Below are 26939 nucleotides of genomic sequence, written 5' to 3'. Positions count from 1 at the left end.
TAAGTATGAAACACATTTATTGACATCTATGTACACAATACAATTCTTCACCAGACAAGCCAGCAAATACCAGAGCAGATGGACAGAAATAGTGAGTAGGAATACCTGTATCACCCAGGTAGCTTGAATATTACTGACTCAAGTATTCAGATACTTCACTTCATTACTATCGAGCTGTCCATCGTGTGAAATGAATTGTCTTTCTGCACATCAATATTATGGGACCACAGCTTCATTGTACAAAACTCCATATTTGCAGAAAAGCATGTGTAACACTCCACTTTGTTCAAGAGTTTTTAATCCGATTTTCAATATGGCCACAAAGGCAGACATATTGAAATAAAAACCACCTTGACTATTATTCAGTCATTTTAATTACGTGATGAAATAACAGTCCCATTGAATAGTACTGAGAAGGGCATGTGCAGAGTTCTGCTTAAAGAATGATTAGGCATAGATCAGCTTGCAGTCCCAGCAAGGTTTGTCTTTCAAAACTTTCCATGTCTGTCTGCTATGTTACTGACGTATACTGTATATCTGGAAATTAATGCGTCTCCAAAATAATACGACTGCTGACCCCTAGCCAAAAATGTGACTCAATATCAATGCGACTCCCCCCACCCCATCCCCAGTGGAATGATACATATCCTTACCTTAATCCAATCAAACAGCAAATAGCACTGCTTATTAGCACTGAGTGGAGCACTTCTGTAAAAACTATAAACTGTTTTCCTTTAAACATCACACAGTTTATATGTTTACTCTGCTGACTGGCATTAAGGAAGTTCAAAGGCAATAAAATAATTGAATCAACCACAGTTCACTGGTTGGTATGCCGAGAAGGTGTCAAGACGAGTGGGTAGAACTCTTGATCCGAGCAGTGATAACTCTCTGGTTGCCCATTGTGTAATTCCTATTCTTTGAATGACATTGTTATATACTTGTTACAACTGCTGCTCAATAAACCGTGTTTGTGTTTATATTCAAGTTGGTATTTCCGCTATCCAAAGTGAGGCCGTCTTATTGTTTATAGTCATTTGGAGACATCAATGCGAAGTTAATTAATGCGAGCAAAGAATGTTCGCATTTAATTCACGACCGCGTTTTTTCCAAGATAGACAGTATCAATGTAACAGTTAATCAACTCCCTAATAGCACTGTCTCTATCTAACACATGAGACTTAATACCACATCTAGACCTACCATTGACCAACGAGCAAAAAGTCACCCTTAAAGTTTAGCAGTCTGTAAGCAAATACCATGAATTTAGATGTCAACTAAAAATAGTGCCACAGCTCACCTGGACATGTAGTCAACAGTTTAAAATGTCAACAAAGACAGCCACTAAAAAGATTTACTAACATAATTAGGCCTTTCAACATAGCTGCCGTGGCAATCATATTGAAAATCAGATTCAAACCTCTTGAAAAAATTCACTTACAACCACAGCTTTCATTATGGTGAAGTGCACAGTCAAACCAAGGCCAGTGTTCAAAATATTGCAAAATACAAGCCCCACAACTGGCCATGCATGCAGTATTGCAAAGATTGGATTCGAACCTCTTGAACAAATTTAGGTGCCATCCTTGGTGGGAACAAGCATCTGAAGTTCAGCTTCATAGGTCCAGTGTTTTCTGAGGTGTTTGCAACCTATAATTATTTTCTGTATTTTCCAATATGGCTATTGGCAGCCATATTTGATTTAGAATCAAGATGTCTTACAAAAGCCTGTGTCTTACACAAGGTGACCATCTAACCCACCAAGTTTCAGGCCTCTGACCCTTTTGAAAAGATTTTCAATATTTATTAAAATTCCAAGTTTGATGCCTTGAACAAGAGTAAGAAGCATCCACACAGATCTCATGTAAATGGATTATGGACGCCAACGCAAACAACGGACGACATGATATATGCCTTTCAGGTCAGGTGAGCTAATAAACAAACTGCTGATAGGCTGTTTATTGCACAGGTAACAGCTGACTGGCTGTTCATCGGACAGGTAACTGCTGATTGGCTGTTTATCGGACAGGTAACTGCTGATTGGCTAGCTGCTGCTTGAGGTAGACTTCCTGCTGGTGGATGCTCTCCTGCTCCACCTCCTCTATGCTGGGATGCCAAAGACGATGCAGGATGCGCTCCACTGCGGGGGCGTACACCGAATGGGATGGGATGCTGCTGCGATACAGCTGAAATGCACGGGAGAAAACTCTCTATAAAATTAATAATGTTAACTATGGTTTAAACAGTACATGTATAAAATTTGAAAACCCTAAAACCCCAGTCCTGAAATAAACCTAATGAGGTGAGGTGAAATGGTGTTTAACATCGCTTTCAAGATTATTGCACTTATATAGCGACATGTGTACACATATTTGAGTGTGCATGTGTGAAACCAAGTGGAAAGATTTGTATATTCCCATCCCACAGAGGCAATATCTACATAAATATAATTATTTCACACTTAATACTACAGTAAACTATGTTCATAACAAACATGCTTATAACGAACTGACAGTTATAACAAACTGTAATTTGGCTCCGTCCATTCGCTGTTTATATGCTGTATATATGCGATTAACAAACTACAGTCATTACAAACTATAATTACTGGTTCCTGTCAGTTTGTTATAACCATAGTTTATTATCCAAACCTGGCTCTCACAGGAGATATGGCTTAGGTGAGATCAAGTGATATCTTCATTGTAGATATCGCTGCATTAAAATTGCATCACAATGCTTTGCAGACCATTGTTACCATTGGTTACCATGATGTCACAATCAAATTACATCTGCTCTAATGGCTCTGCTACTGAAGCTGTTAGCAGTACGTTTTACACTTAAGGCACTGCTTATTACTGTCTAAAAGTTGAAAAAGTTGCAAGAATGATGTTGGATGATAAATTGAATCTCACCCTTGTGTCATTTGATATCAAATATATCAACACCCTTCAATAAAAATTAAAAACATTTATAGACTCGTGTAGATATATTTGATATCAAAAGACACTTAGGTGAGATTCTCCATTTAATGTAATAACCAAATCTACTTTAAACTTTAAGTGGGAATGGACTGGAGACTTGTACTCCCTCAGGGGGCGGTTGGGTAGCCTAGTGGTTAAAGCGTTGGCTCGTCACGCCGAAGACCCGGGTTCGATTCCCGACATGGATACAATGTGTGAAGCCCATTTCTGGTGTCCCCCGCCGTGATATTGCTGGAATATTGCTAAAAGCGGCGTAAAACCATACTCACTCACTCACTCACTGTACTCCCTCAGACTCGGAGAGTCCTGCCCTCCAGCTCACCTTCAGAGCGTCCAGCAGATCATACAGGTTGATGGGGCCCATGTCTTCGGCTGGCTGGTGGGAAGTGGCTAGGTGGTGCATGGCCACCTCCTCCCCGACATCCATGGAGGACTTGATGCTGGGAGCGTGGTGGCCCGTCAGAGTTACAGCAGTGGCGTAGCTGTGGGGACACAAGTCATCAATGGAAACAGGTCATATCATTAAGGGACAGGCCATATCGAGCAATGGACTTATTTACAACTTGAATATATTTCATGCATGAGTCTGTGTTTGTTGTTTAACGTTATACTCAGCAAATATTCTATCTATATGATGGTGGCCTGATCACAATCCAGTGATTGATGTTGTGAGCATCGATCCATGCCGTCTGAGTACAATGACATGCCATCAATCAAATCACACTCTGACCACCCGACCCATAAAACTACTTTAACGAAGAGTAAGATATTTTATGTTATGTTACAGTCAATGGAAACCAAATATTTTCAAAATAGAGAATTAAACTGATTGTCTTTTGATATCAAATATATCAACCCAAGTCAATAAAAGTTTAATACTCTGAAACTTGCCAAGGAGTTTTAAACTTACATCAACAAGTGTTGATATATTTTATGTCAAAAGACACTTGGGTGAGATTGCTGGGACCTATATTCCATACCAGAAATCCCTACGGACTGCTGTGAAATAAGTCAACCTCAAATAACTCAACACAAATCCCGCCCATTATCTATTATCAGCCAATCAGGAAACAGTAGTCTGTTAGTGGGCATGGCCTAAATATGAGCATTTCTGATTAAATGCAATATTTTTATACTTACCTGACGCTACACAGTCTATAGGTGTAACGTCAGGTAAGGTAAAACTTGTTTTCTGGTTATGGAAACGCAAAGAGAATTGTTTGGTTAGTCCATCAAATGTCACACAATCGCTTGCAATTTATTTATAGTGAAATAAGTCAAACTGAAGTACCTCTCTGAAGTTGTCTGATCCATGAGCTGGGTCTGACGCAAGTATGGGTTTGGTATCTGGGCGCCCAGGCCGTAGCGGAACTTCTTTTCTCGTAACTTGAACCCACTTCGCCGCGCCAGTACCAGAGAAATAATATTCTTAAGCTGAGTCTGAAAGTAGGCAATGGATAATCAGCAATAGATCTTTACCATCAGAATTTGATAAAAATAAATGTGATTACAACAGGTTTAATGTGATTGAGGAAATGAGTCTGTCAGCACTATAGATGATTGGGGTGACTGATTTGCCCCAAAAATCCCACAGGTTATGGAAAGAAAGATAGAGTGAATGTCAGACAACTCTGCAATCTGGGACCAAAAAAAGCAAGGTTTGCAGAGATCCACGCCATCAGGGTACAATAAAGGCGAGTTGAAATGAGGTTTAAAGTTGCATTCAAGACTATTGGACTTACATAGGGACATGCATGCATGTGTTTGTCTGCGAGTGTGTGGCTGCTTGTACTAGTCCAGACGATTGCTGGTTTATAGTGCTAGCCCACTGTGATACCATGCTGCAGTTTAACATGAATACCCCATTCAGACACAGTATAGAGACTCTGACCCGACCAGTCCTTGTTTTAGTCCCTTAATGTAAAGCACCAGGCAGGGTGATGCAGCCAGGTGATTGAACCACCAATCTAACGCTCTTCGGGCAGACAATCCATCCACTAGCCCATGGAGGCAGTCTAAACAGATTTGTATGTCCCAATCCCACAGAGGAAGTATCTAATTCTAAATAGATATAATTATTTCACACTTGATACCATCAAGCTTTTTACAGTATTCAAGAAGTTGTTATCCATAAAATTGTCTCTACCTTGTCTCTTGATACTAATGGCAATATCTATTTCAATCTTTAAGTGGGAATGGACAGGAGACTATCTTTTATGTCTCTTTGTTCACTGGTCTCGGAAATCAAACCACCGACACCCGTCTCTCCGAGCAGATGCACCATCCACAAGACCACAGAGGTGATACAATGAAACAAAACCTGCATGGTCACACATCGTAACAATGGCAACCCCCCAATCATCATCAGTTGCCTCTAACCAAGCACGGGGTACTTAGGATATATTGTGTCACAGAATCCCGACAGGGAGCCACACAGGTGCCCCTTGTGGCAAGCAAAGGCTGTGAGGTGCCTGTCCTGCCCACAGGTATAAACATGGTAAGGGTTGGGACTGTCCCTACCTCGACCGCCTGGATGAGTATCTTGACAGTGATGGAGGAAACGTCCTGGAGGTCGGACTCCCATGCACACACCAACATCCGACCATGCATCAGCGATATGTCCGGCAGCAGGCAGTCCCGGGACATGAAGCCTGGCAAATAAAACGTGGTCCAGTTTAACACAACACTCACTAATCCACTGAAATGTGGCCAGTTTAACACAACACTCGCCAATACACAAAAACTTTGGTCCAGTTTAACAGGAACGGTGGGATAGCCTAGTGGTTAAAGCATTCGCTTGTCAATTCCCCACATGGGTACAATGTGTAAAGCCCATTTCTGGTGCCCCATGCCGTGATATTGCTGTAATATTGCTGAAAGTGGCATAAAATCCTAATCACTCACTCCAGTTTAACACAACAATCACTAATCCACTGAAAATCTGGGTGTGGATCACACACAACAGAGTGACAGTGATAGAGTATGTTTCATGGCAATTCATGGCGGTGGATACCAGACATGACCTGTCACACATTGTACATAGTGGAAAATCAAACACAGGCCTCGCCATCTTTACTTAAGAAATAAATGGCAAATGGGAATTGTATATATCGTAGAATAAAACACTGCAGGGAGAATAAACCATGAGGAGCGCAGCCCCAAGTGGTTTATTCTCCCTGCAGTGTTTTATTGTTAGATAAACATTGACCACGAGTTGTTTATTTCTTACATGAAATCTCAACATAATGTATAGCCTCTTTAAGAATGTTAATAAAATGTACAAGCCTCAAAAATATTTACTCGTATTACTCGACTCCCTGAATGGAATCTGAGCTCGGCAATGTTGGACAAGTCCATTTTATGAACAGGTGAGTTTGGTATTGGTATTTCCCGCCTATTCTCACAATTCTGACGTCGATTATCTGATCCTTATACTGATTATCATATTTGTCACACTTTTGGATGCGATCATTTGACCATTGTGTTTATCTACGCTGCTAGGCTATGGGGAACTACTCACTCGACACATCCCTCTCAAAAATAACGTCGCCCAATATATGACATCATCAAGTTGTGAGCACATATTCAAATCTGGAGAAATGATGTTTTATCACGAAATAAACCACAGTTCGTTCTTCATTGTTCTTTGCTATTTATCGCATAGCTATCTTACATATCTATATATACATAAGGATTTACTTATAGAACTTATGTTTATAAATGTTACTTAAGTGCTCGTGTTTTATTTGATAAATGTGTACAGGTATTGGTGAAAGGAAAATTGACATTCTTACCTAAGGGTGTTACTCCGTCATCAACAGATCGCGTGGTCACCTTGTGAGCATGACTTGTTGGGTTGACTGGGACAAAGCGTTGCTGGAAGAATGTAAATGGTAAAATAAAAAACAACACAATAATGGCTGCAATAAAAACCTTCCGAATTAAACTGATAAGAAATCAGAGATTGATCCGGGATTACAAACTAAGTGCCACAGACAAATGGAGAAAAAATGGGATTTTTTTAAGTTCTTAATTTTTTTTTAAATTCAAAGGTATTTTAACATTGCTGGTAGTTAATAATGAGGCGAGGTGAAATGGGGCTTAATGTTGCGTCCAACATTATTGCACTTATATAGCATAGTGCATGCACTAGTCCGGACTGATTCGATTCATGAGCCTACCAGTCCTTGTTTTAGTCCCTTAATGCCAGGCGCCAGACAGGGTAACAACAAGTACCATCTTTTAACATCTTTTGGTATGTCGCTTTTAGGGATCGAACCCCAGACCTGCTGGGTGTTCGGGTGCTCTACCACTAGACCACGGAGGCGGTCTAGTTAATAATAAGCGATTGAGGGGATACATTGAAGGGGTTAATGTTTGGAGGTAGAACATACTTTGATTGTATTTGTCAAGTTATTATTATGTTGTATATACTGCTCACCTGAAGATTTGCACGGCCTCCAGGTATTTTTCTTCTGATCTTGCCCTTCTTGAGTTTGGTGGGAGTTGAAGTCGAGCTTGACTGTGACTTTTCTTTTGATACTGAAGCATAAACATATACCATACATAATACATTGACAGCAAATATTCCAGATCTTTCACTCCTAGAGTGACCAACAACATCTGAGCATCTGTTCAGACAAAACATGCACTTAGAAAGCTTAAATCATGAACCTGAGTTCTTGGCTGTGACTGACAGAGAAATATCTGGAGAGTGACCTCCCCTTACCTGTGGTAGCACTGCTGATTTGACACCGGGCAATGATGGCCAGGAGAAACTCATTGTGTAGGTGCACTGCAACAGACAAAGAGAGACTCATGGATTCTCAGCTCACAACTGACCCGTGAGATGATATGTGGGATCTCTAATAGGTTAAGAACACAAAATTTTTCCTAACCATTCAACTGAAAGAGCAGGGCCTATATTGCAGCATCAGAAAATCTTACAGAGATTGTGAAAACAAGCATTTCCGAGTATTAATGTTTTTATTCTCATGATTCTAGACTTCACAGCATAGGACAATTTGGGTGTCAAATTTGTTCCAGCTGAAGCATTCATAAAATCTCCAACATTCTCATCAAAATGATTTGGGACTTGTTTCTTGTCAACAGCTTACCTGCGTCTTCTCTCAACAAATTCCTTGCTTCCAGGTCAAAATCCTCCTTGCTGATCTGGAAAATAACATGTAACAATCATGATATGACTGTATACAATCAGATTACAATAATTTTACAACCATGATACAACTGAATCCCTGCTTATAGGCTCCTCCTTATATGTAGGTTAAATAGTACAGTGAGTGAGTGAGTTTGATTTTACGCCACTTTTAGCAATATTCCAGCAATATCACGGCGGGGGACACCAGAAATGGGCTTCATACATTGTACCCATGCCGGGAATCGAACCCAGGTCTTCGGCGTGACGAGCAAAAGCTTTAAACACTAGGCTACCTGACTGCCCCATAATTAGTACAAGACACAAAAGCAGGGCTTCACTTGATTGAAACTTCCCAGGGATAAACAAAGTGAGTGGAGTGACAGTATGGTTATACACTGCTTTTAGGAGTATTCCAACAATATTACAGCAAGGGAAACCCGAAATGGGCTTCACACAATGTACCCATGTGGCGAATCGAAACCAAGGTCTTCTGCGTGACGATCGGAAGCTTAAACCACTAGGCTACCCCACTGACACGGATACACAGAGAATCGATCAAACGTAAGTAAGGAAAGTATGCTCAACCGTGTACTAAATTAAGGGGCGATTAATTGAGATTTGTGTCCATCATATGTCAATCTAAGAGTGAGTGACAAGGTTTTACGCCGCTTTTAGCGATATTCCAGCAATATCACGGCGGGGGACACCAGAAATGGGCTTCACACATTGTACCCATGTCGGGAATCGAACCCGGGTCTTCGGCGTGACGAGCGAACGCTTTAACCACTAGGCTACCCGACCGCCCCTGTCAATCTAAGAACCCCCTGAATCTCAAATATTCAACATTTGGGTCATGACAAGTACCCGTTGACTTTCATGCTTAATTTCAAACTCTGATTTCTGATAGAAAGTACTCCATACATGGAGCCTACTCAAGTTTGACTAAACCGGCTACTGCATTTTGAAAAACTAGATTAATTCTTAATTACCATGTTTCCAGTTATCACCCTGAATATTTTCTGAAAAGACACTTAAAACTGACATGCTTACCTTCTGTTTAAACCAGGACTTCAAATTATGCAAATACCTGAAAAGACAAAAAATTAATTGCATGAAGATACAAAAGGAACGAATTAAACAAGGAAAGGGAATTAAGCAAGTTATTATTCAATGGGAATGTCTACAGGTCCCATGGATCTTGAAACAGAACAAACAGTCACTTGTCCAAAGCAGGAAAAATGTATTAGCTGGACAGGTTGAACATCCTGTGAATAAATAATAAATAAATGTGAGTTTATTCTTTTAATGAGGATTTCTCCTTTCACAGGAATAAGTATGTGTCCTTCGAAGCAGTGACCAAAAACATATTCTGTGTCTAATTAAAATCGACCCATGAAAACCCATGCTTACGGTAAAAGGCGACTATGCTTATCTTAGGAGACGACTAACGGGATAGGGTGGTCAGGCTCGCTGACTTGGTTGATGCATGTCATCGTATCCCAATTGCTGGGATCAATGTTCATGATGTCAATCACTGGATTGTCTGGTCCCAACTCAATTATCTAGAGACCACAGTCATATAGCTGGGATATTGCTGGGTGCGGCGTTAAACAACAAATAAACAAACAAATCTAATTAAAATCCAAGTCACCATTCCCCAAGAATAGTAAATGGTGAGTTCATATCAAATCATGAGAGGCTGAAACCAACATCCTTTCACACCTGGGGGAACAGCTGTGAATGTTTAAACCATGCTTGATTCAGACAGGTGTAAAAACAGGTGAACGAGCTATCAGTGGTGTATAGAAATCGGAAGTATTTCCTTGTCCACTGACAACTTCATACACAATTCTAAGATAAGGTGATATCCAGTAACAGGTGTGGGAGGTTTATCTGGTCTTCTCACACAACTGATCATTACAGTAACGAGCTGAATATTGACACCTCATCTGGATATCCAATAGCAAGGGGGATCTACACAGTATATTGAGGAGCTTAAAGTGAGTGACAGTCAAGTTGGAAAAAAGGAACTTTGTTGTACAAAATTGGGACTTTGTAAAATTCAATGGTATTATCACAAGCATACGGTGGCCCATAAGGGACATGGAGTCTGTTTTTCAATATTTTGATATTTCACGTACTTTTATCGAAACCTTTTGCAAATTAACACGATCTGTCATACAAATATGTGATAAATCATGTATAAAGAAGATATTGAATCGCTGAAAAGTGAAACGAAAATGTCAAAAACAAAAACGAAAATGTCAAAAACTAAAATGGAAATGTCAAAAACAAAAGTGAAAATGTCAAAAACTAAAATGAATATACAGAAAACTATTTCCACCGCAGTGATAATATTCCCACCGCAGTGATAATATTTCCACCGCAGTGGAAATATTATCACCGCGGTGGAAATGGTTTTCTGTGGTTTAATTTTAGTTTTTGACATTTTCGCTTTTGTTTTTGACATTTTCATTTTAGATTTTGACCTTTTCGTTTTGGTTTTTGACATTTCCATTTTAGTTTTTGACATTTCCATTTAGTTTTGGACATTTTCGCTTCACATTTCAGCAACTCAATAGCTACTTGAAAGTACATTTTCCATGTTTCGGTTGTTTTTATACATGATTTATAACATATTTGTATGAAAAATTGTGTTAATTTGCAAAAGGTAACGATAAAAGTAAGTGAAACATCAAAATATTGAAAAACAGACTCCATGTCCCTTATGGGCCACCGTACAAGCATACAATGCAATAATGTAAAACTGGGCATTAAAGCCTTTATTGCACAGCGCCAGGTGCCCTGCTATATTTGTTTTTGCTTATGGTTATAAAAAAACTTGCACTCAGAACATTGTGGGTTTCAAGTTTACAATATTTGCACTTCTCCACCGATCTCGTTTATCATAAAATAACATTACAACAATGTAGCTATTACTTCGCAAAGATTAATTATAAAAAATTATTAATAATTTTGCCACTGAAGATATACCAATGTCAACAGTATCACACATACTGCCATGAATGTGTCAACTTAATACCCCATGTTCCTTGAAAACAATAACAAATGTTTCAGGAAGTCATTGTTGTGGAAACATTACTAGTTTTGTTTTCATAATATGTTTGTTTTCTACTTCTAAATTACATCAATATTTAAACTGAAATGTGCCATATTCTCATTCCTGATTCCAAAGGTACCACATGCAAATAACAATATATTGTACCTTCTGGGATATACATGTGCACTTTATGACAGGATAGGTACTTGCATCAATAGGCAGGTAGGCTACAAAATGTCTTTGCGTCGTGTTGATCCTCTGGATCCAAGTTATCTTGCCTTATCAGTGAAATACAAGTCACCGTTACTTAGGAAAACATTAGGACATCTCTTATTCCAAGTTGAGAATTCTAACCTGACATTTGCTGTAGACCTACTGAACTATCTGCCTCTGAATACACCCAGGTGAATAGACTCTACAAGGCGTAACATGGCTCTTAGCATCAGTTTCCGAAGATCCAAGTGTCAATGGACTATTATTAGCTGAGTTTACTAGACACTGTCATCAGACAAGTGTCTTGTTTGTTTGTTTCTTCTGTTTTTTAACACCGCACTCAGCAATGTTCCAGCTTCATGACGGCAGTCTGTAAATAATCAAGTCCGGACCAGACAATCCACTGATTGATATCATGAGCATTGATCTATGCAATTGGGATACAATGACATGCATCAACCAAGTCAGCAAGCCTGACCACCCGATCCATTAGTCGCCTCTTACGACAAGTATAGTCGCCTGTTATGGCAAGCATGCGTTGCTGTAGACCTATTCTAACCCAGATCTTCACAGGTCGACAAGTGTCTAAGGGAATGGTAATTTATTATAGGGGTGGGTGTGCCAGTGCGATTGGCCTCAGGACTGTATCAAATTTCCTGCACACACACACCAATTTAACATTTTTTCATAACCATCACCACCCCCGTTTTATTGAATTACCAGTCCCTTAATAATGTTCAAATAAATAATAAATCAACTATTTGCTAAAACAGAACTGTGTCATTTCATCCTGGCCTCCTCCAATATAGTTGTGATAAATTTGGGCAACACCCAGCTGTCATTTTTCCCCCATCCCACCTCAATCTCTCTGCCCCCAAGCGCCCCCCCCCCTCTATAATATATGACCCTACCCTAGGATCACCAAGTCATGTACACACAGACAGACCTGAGGTAACCTGACCAGATGGCAGTAAAACAGTAAGTCCAATCCCAAAGTAAATATATATCAATCAAATATTTTTGTAGACACTATTGATTTCCTTTAACAACTGTTTATTACCTCCAGAAAATCATTACCAACACATGTTTTCTTTTTTCAAGAAAATACCGACTTGCCAGCCTCCTCATAGTCTTGTCACTGTATGTCAGCTGCCCACGGGCTGGCATTAATATTGCCCAGGATTAACTTCCCCTAATTCACATTGAATGATCTCCCCTTCAGGCTATAAGATCTTCGTATTGACTAGACAGTCTATGTAGAGATATGACACATACTCTATAACAATGAAGAATGAGCATTTTTCCTGCAGTCAGAGTCTGGAGTAGGCAACGGTTGAGAGAGGTTGAGAGAGAGAGAGAGAGAGAGAGTGAGAGAGAGAGAGAGAGAGAGAGAGAGTGAGAGAGAGAGAGAGAGAGAGAGAGAGAGAGAGAGAGAGAGAGAGAGAGAGAGAGAGAGAGTTGGGTAATGTGGTGCTTTTAGCAATATTCCACGGCAGGGGACACCACAATGGACTTAACATATTGTCAGGGATAGAAATTAACCCAGTAAGTCTACTAGCCAGAATAGTGATAACATAAAGGAACATCCCCAAAATGTTCGAAATTCTACCAGCCCTCAGGATACCTTTATCATTAGTGAGCGAGTGAGTGAGTGAGGTTTTACGCCGCTTTTAGCAATATTCCAGCAATATCATGGCAGAAGACACCACAAATGGGCTTCACATATTGTACCCATGTCCGGAATCAAACCCGGCGCTTCGGCGTGACCAGCGAGCTACCCAACCACCCCCCTTTAACATTAACAAAACTAGATTATATATATACAAGCACCTCAAAGTAAACTGAGTAATGGCAAATAATTTGATAACATGTTAAAAGAAGTACATCCTATTATTGTTTTTTTATTAATCTGTTCATGCGAGGGTATTAAATTGTTGAGTATTATGAATTGCATGAAATAAATATGAATACTATAAACATGAAGATGTCCTAGCCTTACAGATCTTCTACTAACTGGAAAGATAAGCTTTTTGCACAAAGGACACATTTCTAGAATATTCAGTCATAAGCTTCCAACTTCCAAAGTTAAATGAAGATAATTCAAATTTACTTTAACTATACAGCCACAGTGTTTCTTTTAATCAGAAACAGAAAACTGTACAAAGGTAATAGTGAGTGGGTATGGTTTTACCCTGCTTTTAGCAATATTCCAGCAATACGACGGCAGGGGACACCAGGAATGGGCTTTACACAAAGTAGCGCCATGTGGGGAATTAAAGCAAGATCTCGGTGTGATGAGCCAACACTTGAACACTACTCTACCCCACCGCCCCGGGAACGTACAACAGCTGTTGTTAACAAATGGTTAACCATGTTAACTGGTCAAATAATGTATATTCTCTCTATTCTCTGTCCATTAATCTCTAACACAAAGACAATAAGTGAATACTTGTTACCATGGTTACTGTAATAGTGTACAGACAGTGATATGCCAAGAACTGTATTAATACAAGAAAACAGATTGGTCAGGCCACACAAGATATCCATAGTTGACATAAACAGTACAAAGACAATGTTATGTTCTTGTGTAAATACCTTTCTCTTTGTTACTATAAATGTAATATGTGCATATGTATATGAGTATGTGTGTGCATGTATGAGTATGTATGATTATGTGTATATGTTTGTATTTCTGTATACGTATGTATATGTATGTGTGTATGTATATGTGTATATATATGTATAATCAATGTCTGTACATATAGAGTAGGGAAAGGGCCACCTAAGTTGGATAACTTTTGCCCAATCCCGTAGACCATATATGTCAATAAAATATGTTTAAAACAAACAAAACAATGGTCTGAATGACAATTTACAATATGACATTCAGTTCAGTACATCTAACAAACCCCATGTTACATCCATGACTGGATGCTTCAATGTCTGCTCCTTGACACAATACAACTTGTTATCCAAATAATTCAAACAATGACGCAAGCTTGACACAAGTGACATATTGCAGTTATGGCTGACAGATCATGACTACAACAGCTTCATTATTTATAACACCTGCCACAAAGCACTGGGGCGTGTCTGACGAGATGATGTCAATTCACCCATAGGGTATTTCTTTATTATATCTGTATGAAAACACCAATAACAAATGTCCATCTTCCTACCTTAACATAATGTCAACTATGACAAAAATGCTTTTACTTATTTGTATGGAAAATTTAGTTTAGGTCAACCATAACATACATCAATTTACAGAACCTTGATGATTGAAACAGGTGACCATGTGAATAGTGTTGAAAAATAGAGAATTTATGGATATCAACGTCTTTATTATGAGGACGACAACATTTCGGAGTATATGCTTTCTCCTTCATCAGGTGAAAGAATGCTAGGATGCAGAGAGCACATATATGTTCCTGTAAGAACAAAAGAAATAAGATAACAAAGGTGGAAACTCAACAAGGGAAGCCAACAGTTAATTAGCGCTGATTGGTGATTAGAAAAGGACAAAAGGAAGCCAGGAGTTCAATTAGCACTGATTGGTGATTAGAAAAGGACAAAATAAAGCCATGAGCTCATTTAGCACTGATTGGTAGTAAGAAATGGACAAACGGAAGGCAGGGGTAATTGATTAAAAACAAAATTCTCTCTCTTATGTGTATCACTTCAAATGCCATTCAAAGCGTTAAAAGAGCCAAGTAATGATTGGTTGGTTGGTTTGTTATTTAACGCCGCACTCAGCATTATTCCAGCTATATGACGGCGGTGTGTAAATAATCGAGTCTGGACCAGACAATCCAGTGATTAATATCATGAGCAACGATCCACGCAATTGGGATCGATGACATGTATAAACCAAGTCAGCGAGCCTGACCACCCGATCCCGTTAGTCGCCTTTTACGACAAGCATAGTCACCTTTTACGGGAAGCATGGGTTGCTGAAGACCTATTCTACCCCGGAATCTTCCCGGGTCGCCAAGTAATGAGAATTGGATGGTTACAATGTATAACCTTGTTGATTGTGAGTCATTGTTCCTAACAACATGGAGCGCTGCCTTTGTCCTGGATGGTTGCTCTAGCTGTAAACCAGTTGTTTATGATACTCAGTGATTCAAGGCCGCTGTGATACAGCTGGAATATTGACAACACAAGCACAAAACAGCACTCAGTCACCTACACACTACTCAAATAAGATCTTTGATCATTTACAAACATGATGGTCAGATATTATTGATGACTGATCTTTTGTTCGGTACCAATGCAGAATTATACAAATGTACTGATTGTTAACCGTTGATGAGTATGCAACCAGTTCAGACATTTTCATTTATATTATGAATAACACTTATCACTTGGCTTATGAATTTCAAATCATGATGAAAATAGGTAACTTAACATTTAATTTCTTGAAAGCTTAAACTGATTGTCATCAATATCAGAAATATTAAGATTAGATATTTCCCACCATTTTTAAATATTGTTTGTCATATTCTTACACATTACTCAATAAGGCTCTTGAAAGAAAAGTCTAAAAATAACAGTATTTAAAAAAAAATGGGTTTTTCAGATTAAAAACGATGTTTTACTGGTCTGTTTTCAGTCGTACAAATGGGTATCTCTCATACCCTCACGTCTAGTCGCACGTTTAAGAGGAAGCCAGAAGCTGGAATGTAAACATTAAACTTGTTTCCGTCTGGTTGCGCACGCACCTCCCTATGACATGTCACAAATCTCGAAGAATAAGCCATCAAGCAGGACTGGACTGGATTACTTCCCTGTGGGGATGGCTGGGTGGGAACGTACGACTGAAAACAGACCAATAAAACATCGTTTTTAATCTGAAAAACCCATGTTTTAGTCTGTTTTCAGTCGTACAAATGGGTAGAATTCGACGGAACACTGGAAGGAGAGTCGGGAAAGTAATCAGGCAGTGACCACTTTCACGTCGAATGTACCAAGTTCCTCACCCCTGTAGTGACAATAGAACATTCGACCAGATGCACGGACGAGACAAGTTGTTTATCACGAACGCACAGCATGGTTAATGCTCTTCGACACACAACTAATTATCGATGCAACAGGCCAACTGCACGCATCAGTTGAACTGCGATCGAAGTGTGGTCGACGAATAGTTTAGTTACAGAGCAACTCGCAGTATACAAGGTAACTAAAACAGCATGTTTAATGCTCTTCGACTCACAACGAATTATCAAAGCGACAGGACAACTGCACACGTCAGTTGAATTGCGATCGAAATGTGGTCGGCGTATAATTTAGTTACAGAACAACTCGCCGTAGACAAGGTAACTAAAATAGCATGGTTAATGCTCTTCGACACACAACTAATTATCGATGCGACAGTACAACTGCACACGTCAGTTGAACCCGGATCGAAGTGAGGTCGGCGCATAATTTAGTTACAGAGCAACTCGCAGTATACAAAGTAACTAAAAAATACGAGCAGTACTATAATGTATGGGAAGACGATGCATACACCGAATAACCATAATAAAAAGCAGAAGTACTGCACGCAACAAAAAACCATAAGAATGCGTACATTCACCAACAGCTTTTATTGTAACCTGTAGTATGTCACGAAGTGTCGAGCAAAAACTCCAAAGTGAATAAAACACAAATTCACTGTCTTTTCTGAGAGATCTGTTGTGCCACCACGAGTGGACCAAACTGTTTGAGTCCTTCAACATCTTCTGTGGAGATATCTCTAAGATAATGCGAAGCAAACACTGAAGTAGATCTCCAAAAGCAGCCCTCCATAATAACTTGTAGCGAACAATTACTGTGGAGTGCTAATGTTGAAGCGATGGCTCGAACTTTGTGCGGATGAGAGGAGGTGGGAGGTGCGAGTCCTTGCGCCTCGTAAGCTCTGAGAATTACTGCTCTCAACCAAAATGAGAGAGTATTACGTGTAATCTCTTTCTTTGCATTGGTTGAGAGCGGTATGAACAGCCGTCAAAAATGTTGTCGTCGCTGTTCAGAACGCTGCAGGTAAATACGAAGCGCACGAACTGGGCACAAGGTGAGATCAGCGTGATCATGAGGGCCCATAATGGCAGACAAGGAAGGAATGTGGAACATTCTCGGATCTTGGCCAGGAAGTTGATTTTTCGAAAAAAAATCCAATCTGAGACCAAGATGGACGTTGCCATGGTTACGCTGATCGAACGTAATCCGACCGACGTCAATGGCATCTATTTCCGTAATTCTCGCAGCCGTAGCCAGCGAGAGAAGGAAAACCGTTTTCTGAGACAATAAGTCGAACGCGACCTGATTGAGAGGCTCGTAAGCCTGACTAGACAGGTTGCGCAGAACGACATCGAGGTCCCAGGCCGGCGGTCGGAATTTACGTGACTGATCTTCAACCATGAAGGCACGTAGAATCTTCTGCAACTCCGGTACGTTAGTGAGCTTGTGGCCCGTAGGAGACGGCACTACTGAAGCCAAAGCTGCCAGATATGTCGAGATCGTCGACCCTTTCAGACGCCGAGATGACCAGAGAGAGACTAGGAACTCCGCCACCTGTGGTGGGGTCGCTACCGCCGGGTTGAAGCCATGAGACATGGCGAAAATGGAGAAAGTGGTCCACTTGTCATCTTACAGCTTACGAGTCGTAACTCGATGTGCCGATGAGACAAGCGCTGCCGCTTTAGCCGAATAGCCTTTCTTCATTAACAAGGTCTTAAGCAAACCCAGGCGTGAAGCTGGAAGTTCTTTATCCCCGGATGCAAGTCGTCGGTGTGAGGATGAAGAAGGAGGTCGTCTCGATCTGGCAACGGGAACGGTGGTTGATCGATGATCTGAAGAAGTTCCGGGAACCATGTTCTGGCCGGCCAATAAGGAGCGACCAAAAGCAGACGTAGGTTGGCCGTTTGACGAACTTTCACCAGTTGCGATGGTAACAGCACCGTTGGTGGAATCGCGTAAGCGTCTAGACCCTCCCACGATATCGCTAGAGCGTCGTGGTCCCATGCCCGTGGGTCTGGAACCGGCGACACGAATCGAGGGAGGCGGTTGTTGTACGGGGCTGCAAAGAGATCTACTTGAGGCAACCAGAGTCGATCTGTCAGCAGATGAAAGACTGTCGGATGGATCATCCACTCCGTGGGAGACGGACTCGATGGTCTCGACAGGGCGTCGGCAATCACATTCTTGGCCCCCGGGATGTGACGGGCGCGTACGCCCATGTCCAAGTCGTCGACGAGGGCGAAGAACCTGAATGTCCGGTCCAGAAGGGCCGCCGACTGAGTTGTTCCCTGTTTGTTGACGCAGTGGACGACTGTGGAGTTGTCCGACTGTATCATCAGCCGTTTCTGACGGAGTCGAAGTTTCCAAAACTCGACCGCCCGAATCACTGCTTCCATCTCGAGGCAGTTGATTTGGAGGACCTTTTCTACTGGCGACCACAGCCCGGCCGCTTGGTCATCCCCGAAGTGCGCTCCCCAGCCTTCCAATGACGCGTCTACGAATAGGTGTAGTATGAACGGAGGCTCGCTCATAAAGACGCCTTCGCAAACGTTCGACAGCTGGAGCCACCACTCCAGTTGACAACGTAGCTGCGCCGGAAGTGGAACCAGGAGATTGGGAAACTCCAGGTGGGGGTACAGCAATCTCTGCAGCGGACGAAGTTGAAGACGACCTCGACGAGTCAAGTCTTGGGCCGATGTCAACAGACCGAGGACTTCCTGCCACGTGTGCACCGACGCCGAGGCATGTAGAAGTCTCGGAAAGCTGCTGACAATCTTGTCCCAACGGTCTTGAGGTACCTGGACCAGATTGACTCCCGTCTGGAAGCGTATCCTTATGTACTGTAGAACCCGAGTTGGTACCAAGTCCGACTTTTGAAAGTTGACGATCCACCCGAGGTACCGTAGTAGACTCAGGGTGGTCGCCAACTCACCTTGAAGGGCTTCTGTAAACTGGTGAGCTTGGAGCCCGTTGTCTAGGTAGAAGGCGACCCTGATCGCCTGCCGATGGAGCCATTCTACGACCGTCTTCGTGATCCGTGTGAAAAAGCACGGGGCCGTAGAAATTCCAATCGGGAGGACCGCCCACTGGTTTGGAGGGTGCAGAGTCCAAGGATCCAACCGATGACCTTCTCTGCTTGTAGCGCTGGTCAGCTAAAGTTTATTGAAGACAAGTTCTCACATTCTTTACAACGTTTATTCCACGAACACGTTGAAAACCCGTCCTTAATGATGCAGGAAGGACAATGCTTGTGAGGGTCTACTTTAGACAGTTTTCGTTGACACGAGGCACAAATGCCCGACATATTGCCACGTGTAGAATCACTGTCAAACAGCGAAACACGCGTTGAACACAAACAATGGATTACCAAGGATTACATTCCAGGAGTCTACAGGTAAGACATATTATTACTTTATTAGAACAACTGTAGATAAGCGATAAGTACTAGTAGAATACAAACTAGCAGTCTACCGCGAAAGACTTTCTCGAGCGACCAGCTCAGAGGCGCGCTGAGAGATTTGTGACATGTCATAGGGAGGTGCGTGCGCAACCGGACGGACACAAGTTTAATGTTTACATTCCAGCTTCTGGCTTCCTCTTAAACGTGCGACTAGACGTGAGGGTATGAGAGATACCCATTTGTACGACTGAAAACAGACTAAAACAAGCATTATCTTAATCAAATATATTTTGCAAAATTTAAGGTTGGCTTATTCATAATTAATCTGGCCTCTTACATGTTACATGCATAGCTTACATTGTGATATGACATCATAACAAACTTACAGTTAATAAACATGAAAGGTTAAAAGTCGATATTGATTGCAAATACTATCACAATAGAGATACATTATTGAATGGTGCACATGGGATTAGGACTAGGAGATGTCTCGTTATTGATACACATGATTCCTACCAATCGTACATCATTGTTATATAAATAAACAAACTGTTGGGTTACACATTAGTGAAACTGATAGTGGACTGGTAGAATGACTTTTCACTTGTGATTCTTACACACCATGTAGCCTAAATAGGGCAGTCTTTGTGCTGAAACCATAATATTCAAACCCTGCTATTTGATGAATAGGTATGAATCTATCCCCATACAACCCGTGCTACATCAATAACATTGTCATTCTACATAAAATATGTGTGTTCTTACTGGTTGGTATGTAAAGGGACAGTATGTTGACAGTTCTATGTGTTTTTAAATGATGCATGAAATAAATTCTGAGTGCGACGTCACATGCCTGATACAATTCTCAAACCAAAACAATAGAGCTCTGCACAGCAAGGCTGACAATGCAAGTGCTGTGCAGAGTTAACTGACTTCAGTCATGTTTCTTATTTGAGGCAAATTGAAGAGAAAGCTTGTGTGTTCTTCTTATGGACTGATTAGATCATGTAGATTTGAAGTCAGTGCTTATCAAAGCCTTGATTACAATTTAAATATGCCTCAGTCTTAAGACGCCAATCACTCTCCTACCCAGAATACCTTGCAGCCAGCTGAGTACCTCTGTCACAGCATCACATCTCACACATCCATTCATGTGTCAGTCGCCTCTTACGACAAGCATAGTCGCCTGTTACAGCATGCATGGGTTGCTGAAGACCTATTCTACACCGGACCTTCACTGGTCACTGTCACAGTTGAAGTAGTAAATGTATCTATAATCATGCAAAACAATATGTAAAGCGCACCAAAACACTTGCATTAGGCCTGTCTGTTCTTATTTCCAAATAAGTGAGTTTCTTTACTAACAAGAGAAAAGTCTGGTCATGTGATAAGCCTACACCCACAGTTTGGTCACTGTAGCAGAATATGGTGAGCAGTGCTGAGTAAGATCGGGGGTTATCGGTTACTGTTTACAAACAAACCTTCAGAACGGTCGACTTCCTGTCCCTTTTATCATTCATTCTCCACTAACAGGTACCAATACCATAATTTTGTGTCGCTATGTTGTTTGAACATTAAATTAGCGATTTAAACTACCAGTAATAGTTATTTGTCATGTAGCAGAGGGAGATCTTTTTGTAAATAGAAACAAAATTGCAATGTTGCCACAATTTTAGAACTTACAGTTGTCTACAGTAGGCCAAATGTAACAAATTATGCTGTCGCCAGAGTACCCTATGGTTAATTTGGCCTGTCTAAAATCTTATCTTTAATCACTAGGAATCCGTTTATTGCCCTATATGCTGCCGCTTGCCACTGGGAAAGGGATAAAAGCCCAAAATATGTTTTTCTTCCGAAGAATATCTTCTGGTGACAGCAAATGATACTGTCTCCACACAGCTGAACAGATACGTTACTGTTCTTAAACATGTTGGGTGTTTAGGTGTAATTGATTATTGTGAAAGAAAACTATTTAGCAAAGACGCTGAAGGCCTGCAGAGTACCATAACATAAGGTTTTGCTTTACCAACATTGCGTAAAAATATACAATTCCAATGTTGTTCACTTGGATTGTGAAGGTACGCGAGATGTTGAACAGATACGTTACCAGAGAACCTAGAATTAATCGAAACTTAACTTCTCCATTGCCCCATAACAAACACACATGCATCAGTCACACGTTACTTAGTTCATATGTACAGAAAATTGCTCACTACATTTCATACGTGTACAAAAAGAAACCAGAAACGTTTTTGCCAAACAGATATGTTACCAACAGATACGTTACTGGTCATCTGTACTGGTACAAATTTCAAATTTCCCGCTGAAATGACAACTAAATCACGCGTTATTTGCATAGTTGACGTGAGTTTTGTCATTTGACACGTTTCCGGCAGAGAAGTATAGTCGAAAGGGATTTTGAAACCTCATCCAGACTTTTGTGGAGGTTCTCCAATGAACATAGGTAAGTAATAACATATGTAGCCAACCATTGTTACTTTCCGCCTTTTTAGATGCTCTTTGACTTGTTGTTTAGCATGGATGTTTGTAGTTTTAATGAAACTGCACTTCTGATCATTTTGATGGTAACGTACCTGTTTTCAAAGTAACGTATCTGTTTATTGAGGTCACGTATCTTGCTAAGGCTTTTCAATCCAACAATATGAAAGAAATGGTCTAAATTTGATGATATGATCATACAAGCAAGTGTAAAGCAACATCCAAATTATTCATCAATATACTCTTGTGTTTAAAGTCATAAATACAGTGGTAACGTATCTGTTGGTTTGGTAACGTATCTGTTGCAAATACAGGTCTCTTTTGAAAACTCAATCTGTACTGAACTATAATTGCTGCAAGTGATCTGACGTTTTACAGGCGGTTATCATACATTCAGATTGTTATAAATATCGTCTTGTTTCTCCAGAAAATGGCACGATCCAGGGCTGAGATACAGAAATCTTATCGTCAAAGAAAAAAGCAAAACGACCCCCAGTATCTTCATCGTGAACGACTTAGAACTGCATCAAATCGAGTCCCTGCTGCACAACTCTCTCGGACAAAATTGAAGAACAGGAGAAACAAAAACAAGATATACTGTGCTATGTATAGATTAAAGAAATTAAAGAAATCACAAGCTAATCGTCAGGATGACGCAACAGAGACCACTTCTAACTCAGAAGAAATTCTACCTCAGCCAGTACAGAGTGAGGCAGTATCCAGTTCTGGTGATCTCAAGACTGATTCTCTGCCTGGTACCTCAAGAAAAACTCGCTTAACATCACCTCAAGGAGGCAAACTACTGGTACGGATTCCTTTTAGGCCAAAGTCAGGACCTCCCAAAAGAAGATCCAAAGCCTTGAAGAAAGCACGTGATGAAGTTGGAAGATTGGAACAAGCTTCTGTTTCTTATCGCCGGAGTGCTAAACGATGGCAGAAACGATATGAGCGTCTCAAAAACAAAATGAGAAATGAAACAGAAGTCAGGAATGCTCATGATATCAACAACACTCCTCGATCTAGAACGGTCGATGATCTAAGGCAGAATGGAGTCAGTCCGAGAGATCTTCCAAGAGGTGTCGTGAGGAAACTGGTAGTAAGTAACTGTCTCCTGGATGAAATAAAGGACGCCCGTCATGCAAACAACAGTGACACCATTAAAGGTGTTCTAAATTCTGTTGTCGGTGGCAAAATTGTGAAGCGGTACAAGTAAGGGCGATTCCTCAATAGAGCTACTGGCTTGTGCCGGCGTGGGCTGACCAATGTCGCAACCAAGGCTATTGCCATTACAAAACGATCACGGCAGACTCATATCAAATCACTAATTAGAAATAAAGTTGTCAGCTTTCTTGAGAGAGATGATGTCAGCCGGTGTATGCCTGGGAAACAAGATGCCTTGAAAGTAGATGGAGTGAAACGCCAGACTCGGATACTCAATGACTACCTGTCAAATCTCCATGATCGGTACACAGCTGAAAATCCGACAATCAAACTTTCATTTTCTGCTTTTTGTAAGCTGCGTCCGCGAAATATCAAACTGACATGTGCTTTGTCTAGAAACACATGCCTTTGCACAAAACACCAGAACATGGCTCTTAAACTGAAGGCTCTGACATGTGTTGGCATTCAGATCTCTTCACACCCAGAAGTAGTCAGTAGAAATGTATCACTAGAACAAATGAAGGAGAAGCTATCTCAGGTTCCTGATGGAGAGATTGAATATAACGAATGGAGCCGGATTGAGGTTGAAGGAAAAAAGGTCATGCGTGTGGTGAAAAAATCTTTGTCCAAACCTGATTTTACTGTTATGATGTCAGAAGAATATTCAAGGTTTCTAGAACATGTCATCAGAGTCCGAACTCAGTACAAAGCACTTTGCGACCTAAAGGCACGGCTTCCTGGTGGGGAAATGATTGTCCAGATGGATTTTGCCGAAAATTTTACATGTCAGACAATGGACGAGATACAATCTGCATACTGGAATGCTACAAGTGCTACACTTCATCCAGTTGTAGCATACTACATGAAGAATGACACCATGGAACACAACAACTATGTGTTTATTTCAGATGTCAACAGTCACAATGCAAATGCTGTTTTTGCCATCATAGAGAAGCTGGTCCCCATTCTGAAACAAGATGTCACCGATCTGAAGAAAATACATTACTGGACTGACAGTCCTTCTTCACAATACAGAAATCGGTACATTTTTAATGTAATCACCAACCACCAAAAGCTCTTTGGCGTTTCCGCTCAATGGAATTATTTTGAGAGTGGACATGGGAAGGGCCCATGTGATGGAATTGGTGGAACTGTCAAGCGTATGGCATCGGAAGCTGTAAAGCAGGGAAAATGTATCATTCAGGATGCAAAAGATCTCTTTTCATGGGCTGAAAAGAACCAGAAGTCAATCAGATATTTCTTTTATTCAAGGGAAGATTATGACGCAGCAGCCAACTACCAGTCAAGCCAAACAGTGAAACCAGTCAGTGGTACAATGAAAGTGCATGCTGTACTGAGTCAAGCAGCTGGGGAGATCACTGTCCGGGATACCTCTTGCTACTGTAGCGGTTGTCTTGAGGAAACTCAGCTTTGTGATGGCTGGACAAGACATGTCATCTGTGTTGGTAACACTCAAAACCATAATGAGGTTCTTATGACTGGTTCTTCACAGGAGAAAGAAGCAACTGCAGATGAGGATCTTCCAGTTCCTGGGTCACCACAGGACCGCACTGTTCTGGATGCTGATAGTCCAAGACAGGTACCAGATGTTGAGTCTTTCATTGCTGCAATGTATGATGACAAGTGGTACGTTGGACAGGTTCTTGAAGTCGATGAAATAGATGGAGAAGCTTTTGTTTCCTTCATGGTCAGTCCAGCAACGAAAGGTCAGAAACAGTTCAAATGGCCTGATGAACCTGATGAGATTTTGGTTCCATTTGAGGACATCCTCTGTTTAGTGAACCCAATTCCAGTCGGTCGCTCCAGAAGGTCCTACAGGTTATCCAGTGAGGATAACATGAAAGTTCAGGACAGTTTGGCAATGTTCTTTTCACGTACAAAGTAACAAACATGTCAAGCTTGTCCAATTGTTATCCAATACTTTGAAGTTGGATTTCATTGTTAGCCCTAAAATTGTTCATCGTTTTCTTAACAGATACGTTACCGCACATGATTCCTCAGCAAAGAGAGACTCATAATAATTTTATTTGTGATAATGGAAAATATTATTTGTTCTTTTAGTTGACAACAACATTTAGTGTTTGAATAGTATATTTGATAAGAAGGAACCAAACTAGCAACTGATATGTTACTATGAAAGTATATTTCTTTTGCAAAAATATTCAAAAGTTTATATTTGTTATGAAACATTGACATCTGAAGGGCATCATTTGAAGGAAAAGTCATGACTCTTCGTTGAAAATAAATGTTTGTGTTCTTCAAAATATACGTTGTTTTTTGTTGCTTTGAAAATTTGACAGATACGTTACTTTCTGCAACTCTATCAAGAAACATATTTCTTGCATCCCAGGCAACATATTTTGAAAACTATGTCTTACAAACCGTGAGAATAAATAAAACAGTTTTCTCTAGAATAACAAAGGACATGTTTACTCTTACAACTAAAAAACTAGTTCATCTGCACTCGGATGAAAAATTATTTTGGACAATGTCAGGAAATAAGAAAATATGTTACTGTGTGACACTAAAGTTGAAAATCATTCAGTTAATGTATGTTTTGCTCAAAACTAAGGCTTGATACCAATGTTCGTAATGAATACATTTCCAATTGCAAGAGAAATGTAAAACATACAAACTTGACATCAATCTGACATACTAAATGTAACGTATCTGTCATCTGACAAAATCATTGGTCTGTTTGTGAGTGTCAGTATCAAAATATCTAGAACTGCCAGAGGGAAGCCGTTTTACCATCATATCTAGGCACTATCCAACTTTGATTTAAGACATATTTTGAAAGAAAACATTAAAGTATATTTTTAAAAGTTAACGAAAGTGGATTGGCGCCTGTTAGTGGAGAATGAATGTTATATCCAACAAAAGCAATACCCACTAACATAGATTCATGTTAACCAAAACAATTACCCTTTTCCTTTATAACACAATGTCTTCACATTTTCAAATGCCAGATTATGTATCTATAGATTAATAGCATTCACAACTTTAAGCAAAAATCTAAATATAAAATGACAACCGTCTATCTGACTTGTGAATGTATATTTATAACCTGATATATCTAGGCTCTAACTGAGTAGGATATGAGAATCATTTCACTGCTCACAATAAATAAAAGTTCATATTCAACTTGTAGAAAGATTGAATAGTCACTCTGCTACCCAAATCATCATACCACACGTACAATTTCATTGAATCTCCGAGTGCGTCTGACAAATTTTTTCTTGCAACATTGAGATCTAAGGGGGCTGCCATATTTGTGATGAGAGCTTCCGTAAATTCACGTAAATTAACGGAAACTCTCGAACTGGGCTCTTCCGACGTGATTGCGGACGTGGCAGCGGTGCCATTTATCAGTTTTACTCCCCGTCATTTATTATTCAGATGATATGCCTTGATCAAATGCGATCATTTGCATGTGTCCTTCTCTTG

The 26939-nt window shown here is 40.5% G+C and overlaps 1 protein-coding gene across 1 annotated transcript; it reads right to left on the bottom strand.

The window, feature by feature from the left end:
• On the bottom strand, window positions 1-26836 carry LOC124138357 (transcriptional adapter 1-like). The gene is made up of 10 exons (XM_046504961.2): window positions 26692-26836; window positions 9190-9226; window positions 8099-8153; window positions 7711-7776; window positions 7423-7523; window positions 6776-6857; window positions 5502-5632; window positions 4273-4421; window positions 3304-3463; window positions 1-2186 (listed from the first exon to the last, which is right to left on the bottom strand). The coding sequence occupies exons 1-10, from the start codon at window positions 26760-26762 to the stop codon at window positions 2019-2021; spliced, it is 1020 nt and encodes a 339-aa protein (XP_046360917.2). The 5' UTR covers window positions 26763-26836; the 3' UTR covers window positions 1-2018.
• Window positions 26837-26939: the final 103 nt, after the last annotated feature.

This window comes from Haliotis rufescens, unplaced genomic scaffold (assembly GCF_023055435.1).
Source record: "Haliotis rufescens isolate VD_foot unplaced genomic scaffold, xgHalRufe1.0.p SCAF_8, whole genome shotgun sequence".
Classification (NCBI taxonomy): domain Eukaryota; kingdom Metazoa; phylum Mollusca; class Gastropoda; order Lepetellida; family Haliotidae; genus Haliotis; species Haliotis rufescens.
This window is presented reverse-complemented; position numbering and strand designations above follow the sequence as displayed.

What these genes read in the sequence shown, in the direction of transcription:
- LOC124138357 (XM_046504961.2), bottom strand. Translation starts at nt 26,762, where the DNA reads ATGGCAGCCCCCTTAGATCTCAATGTTGCAAGAAAAAATTTGTCAGAC. An exon ending in AGTCCTGGTTTAAACAGAAG is followed by an intron (nt 8,154 to 9,189) that starts GTAAGCATGTCA and finishes GTTATTTTCCAG; the next exon opens with ATCAGCAAGGAGGATTTTGA. An exon ending in GATCAGACAACTTCAGAGAG is followed by an intron (nt 3,464 to 4,272) that starts GTACTTCAGTTT and finishes GTGTCCCCACAG; the next exon opens with CTACGCCACTGCTGTAACTC.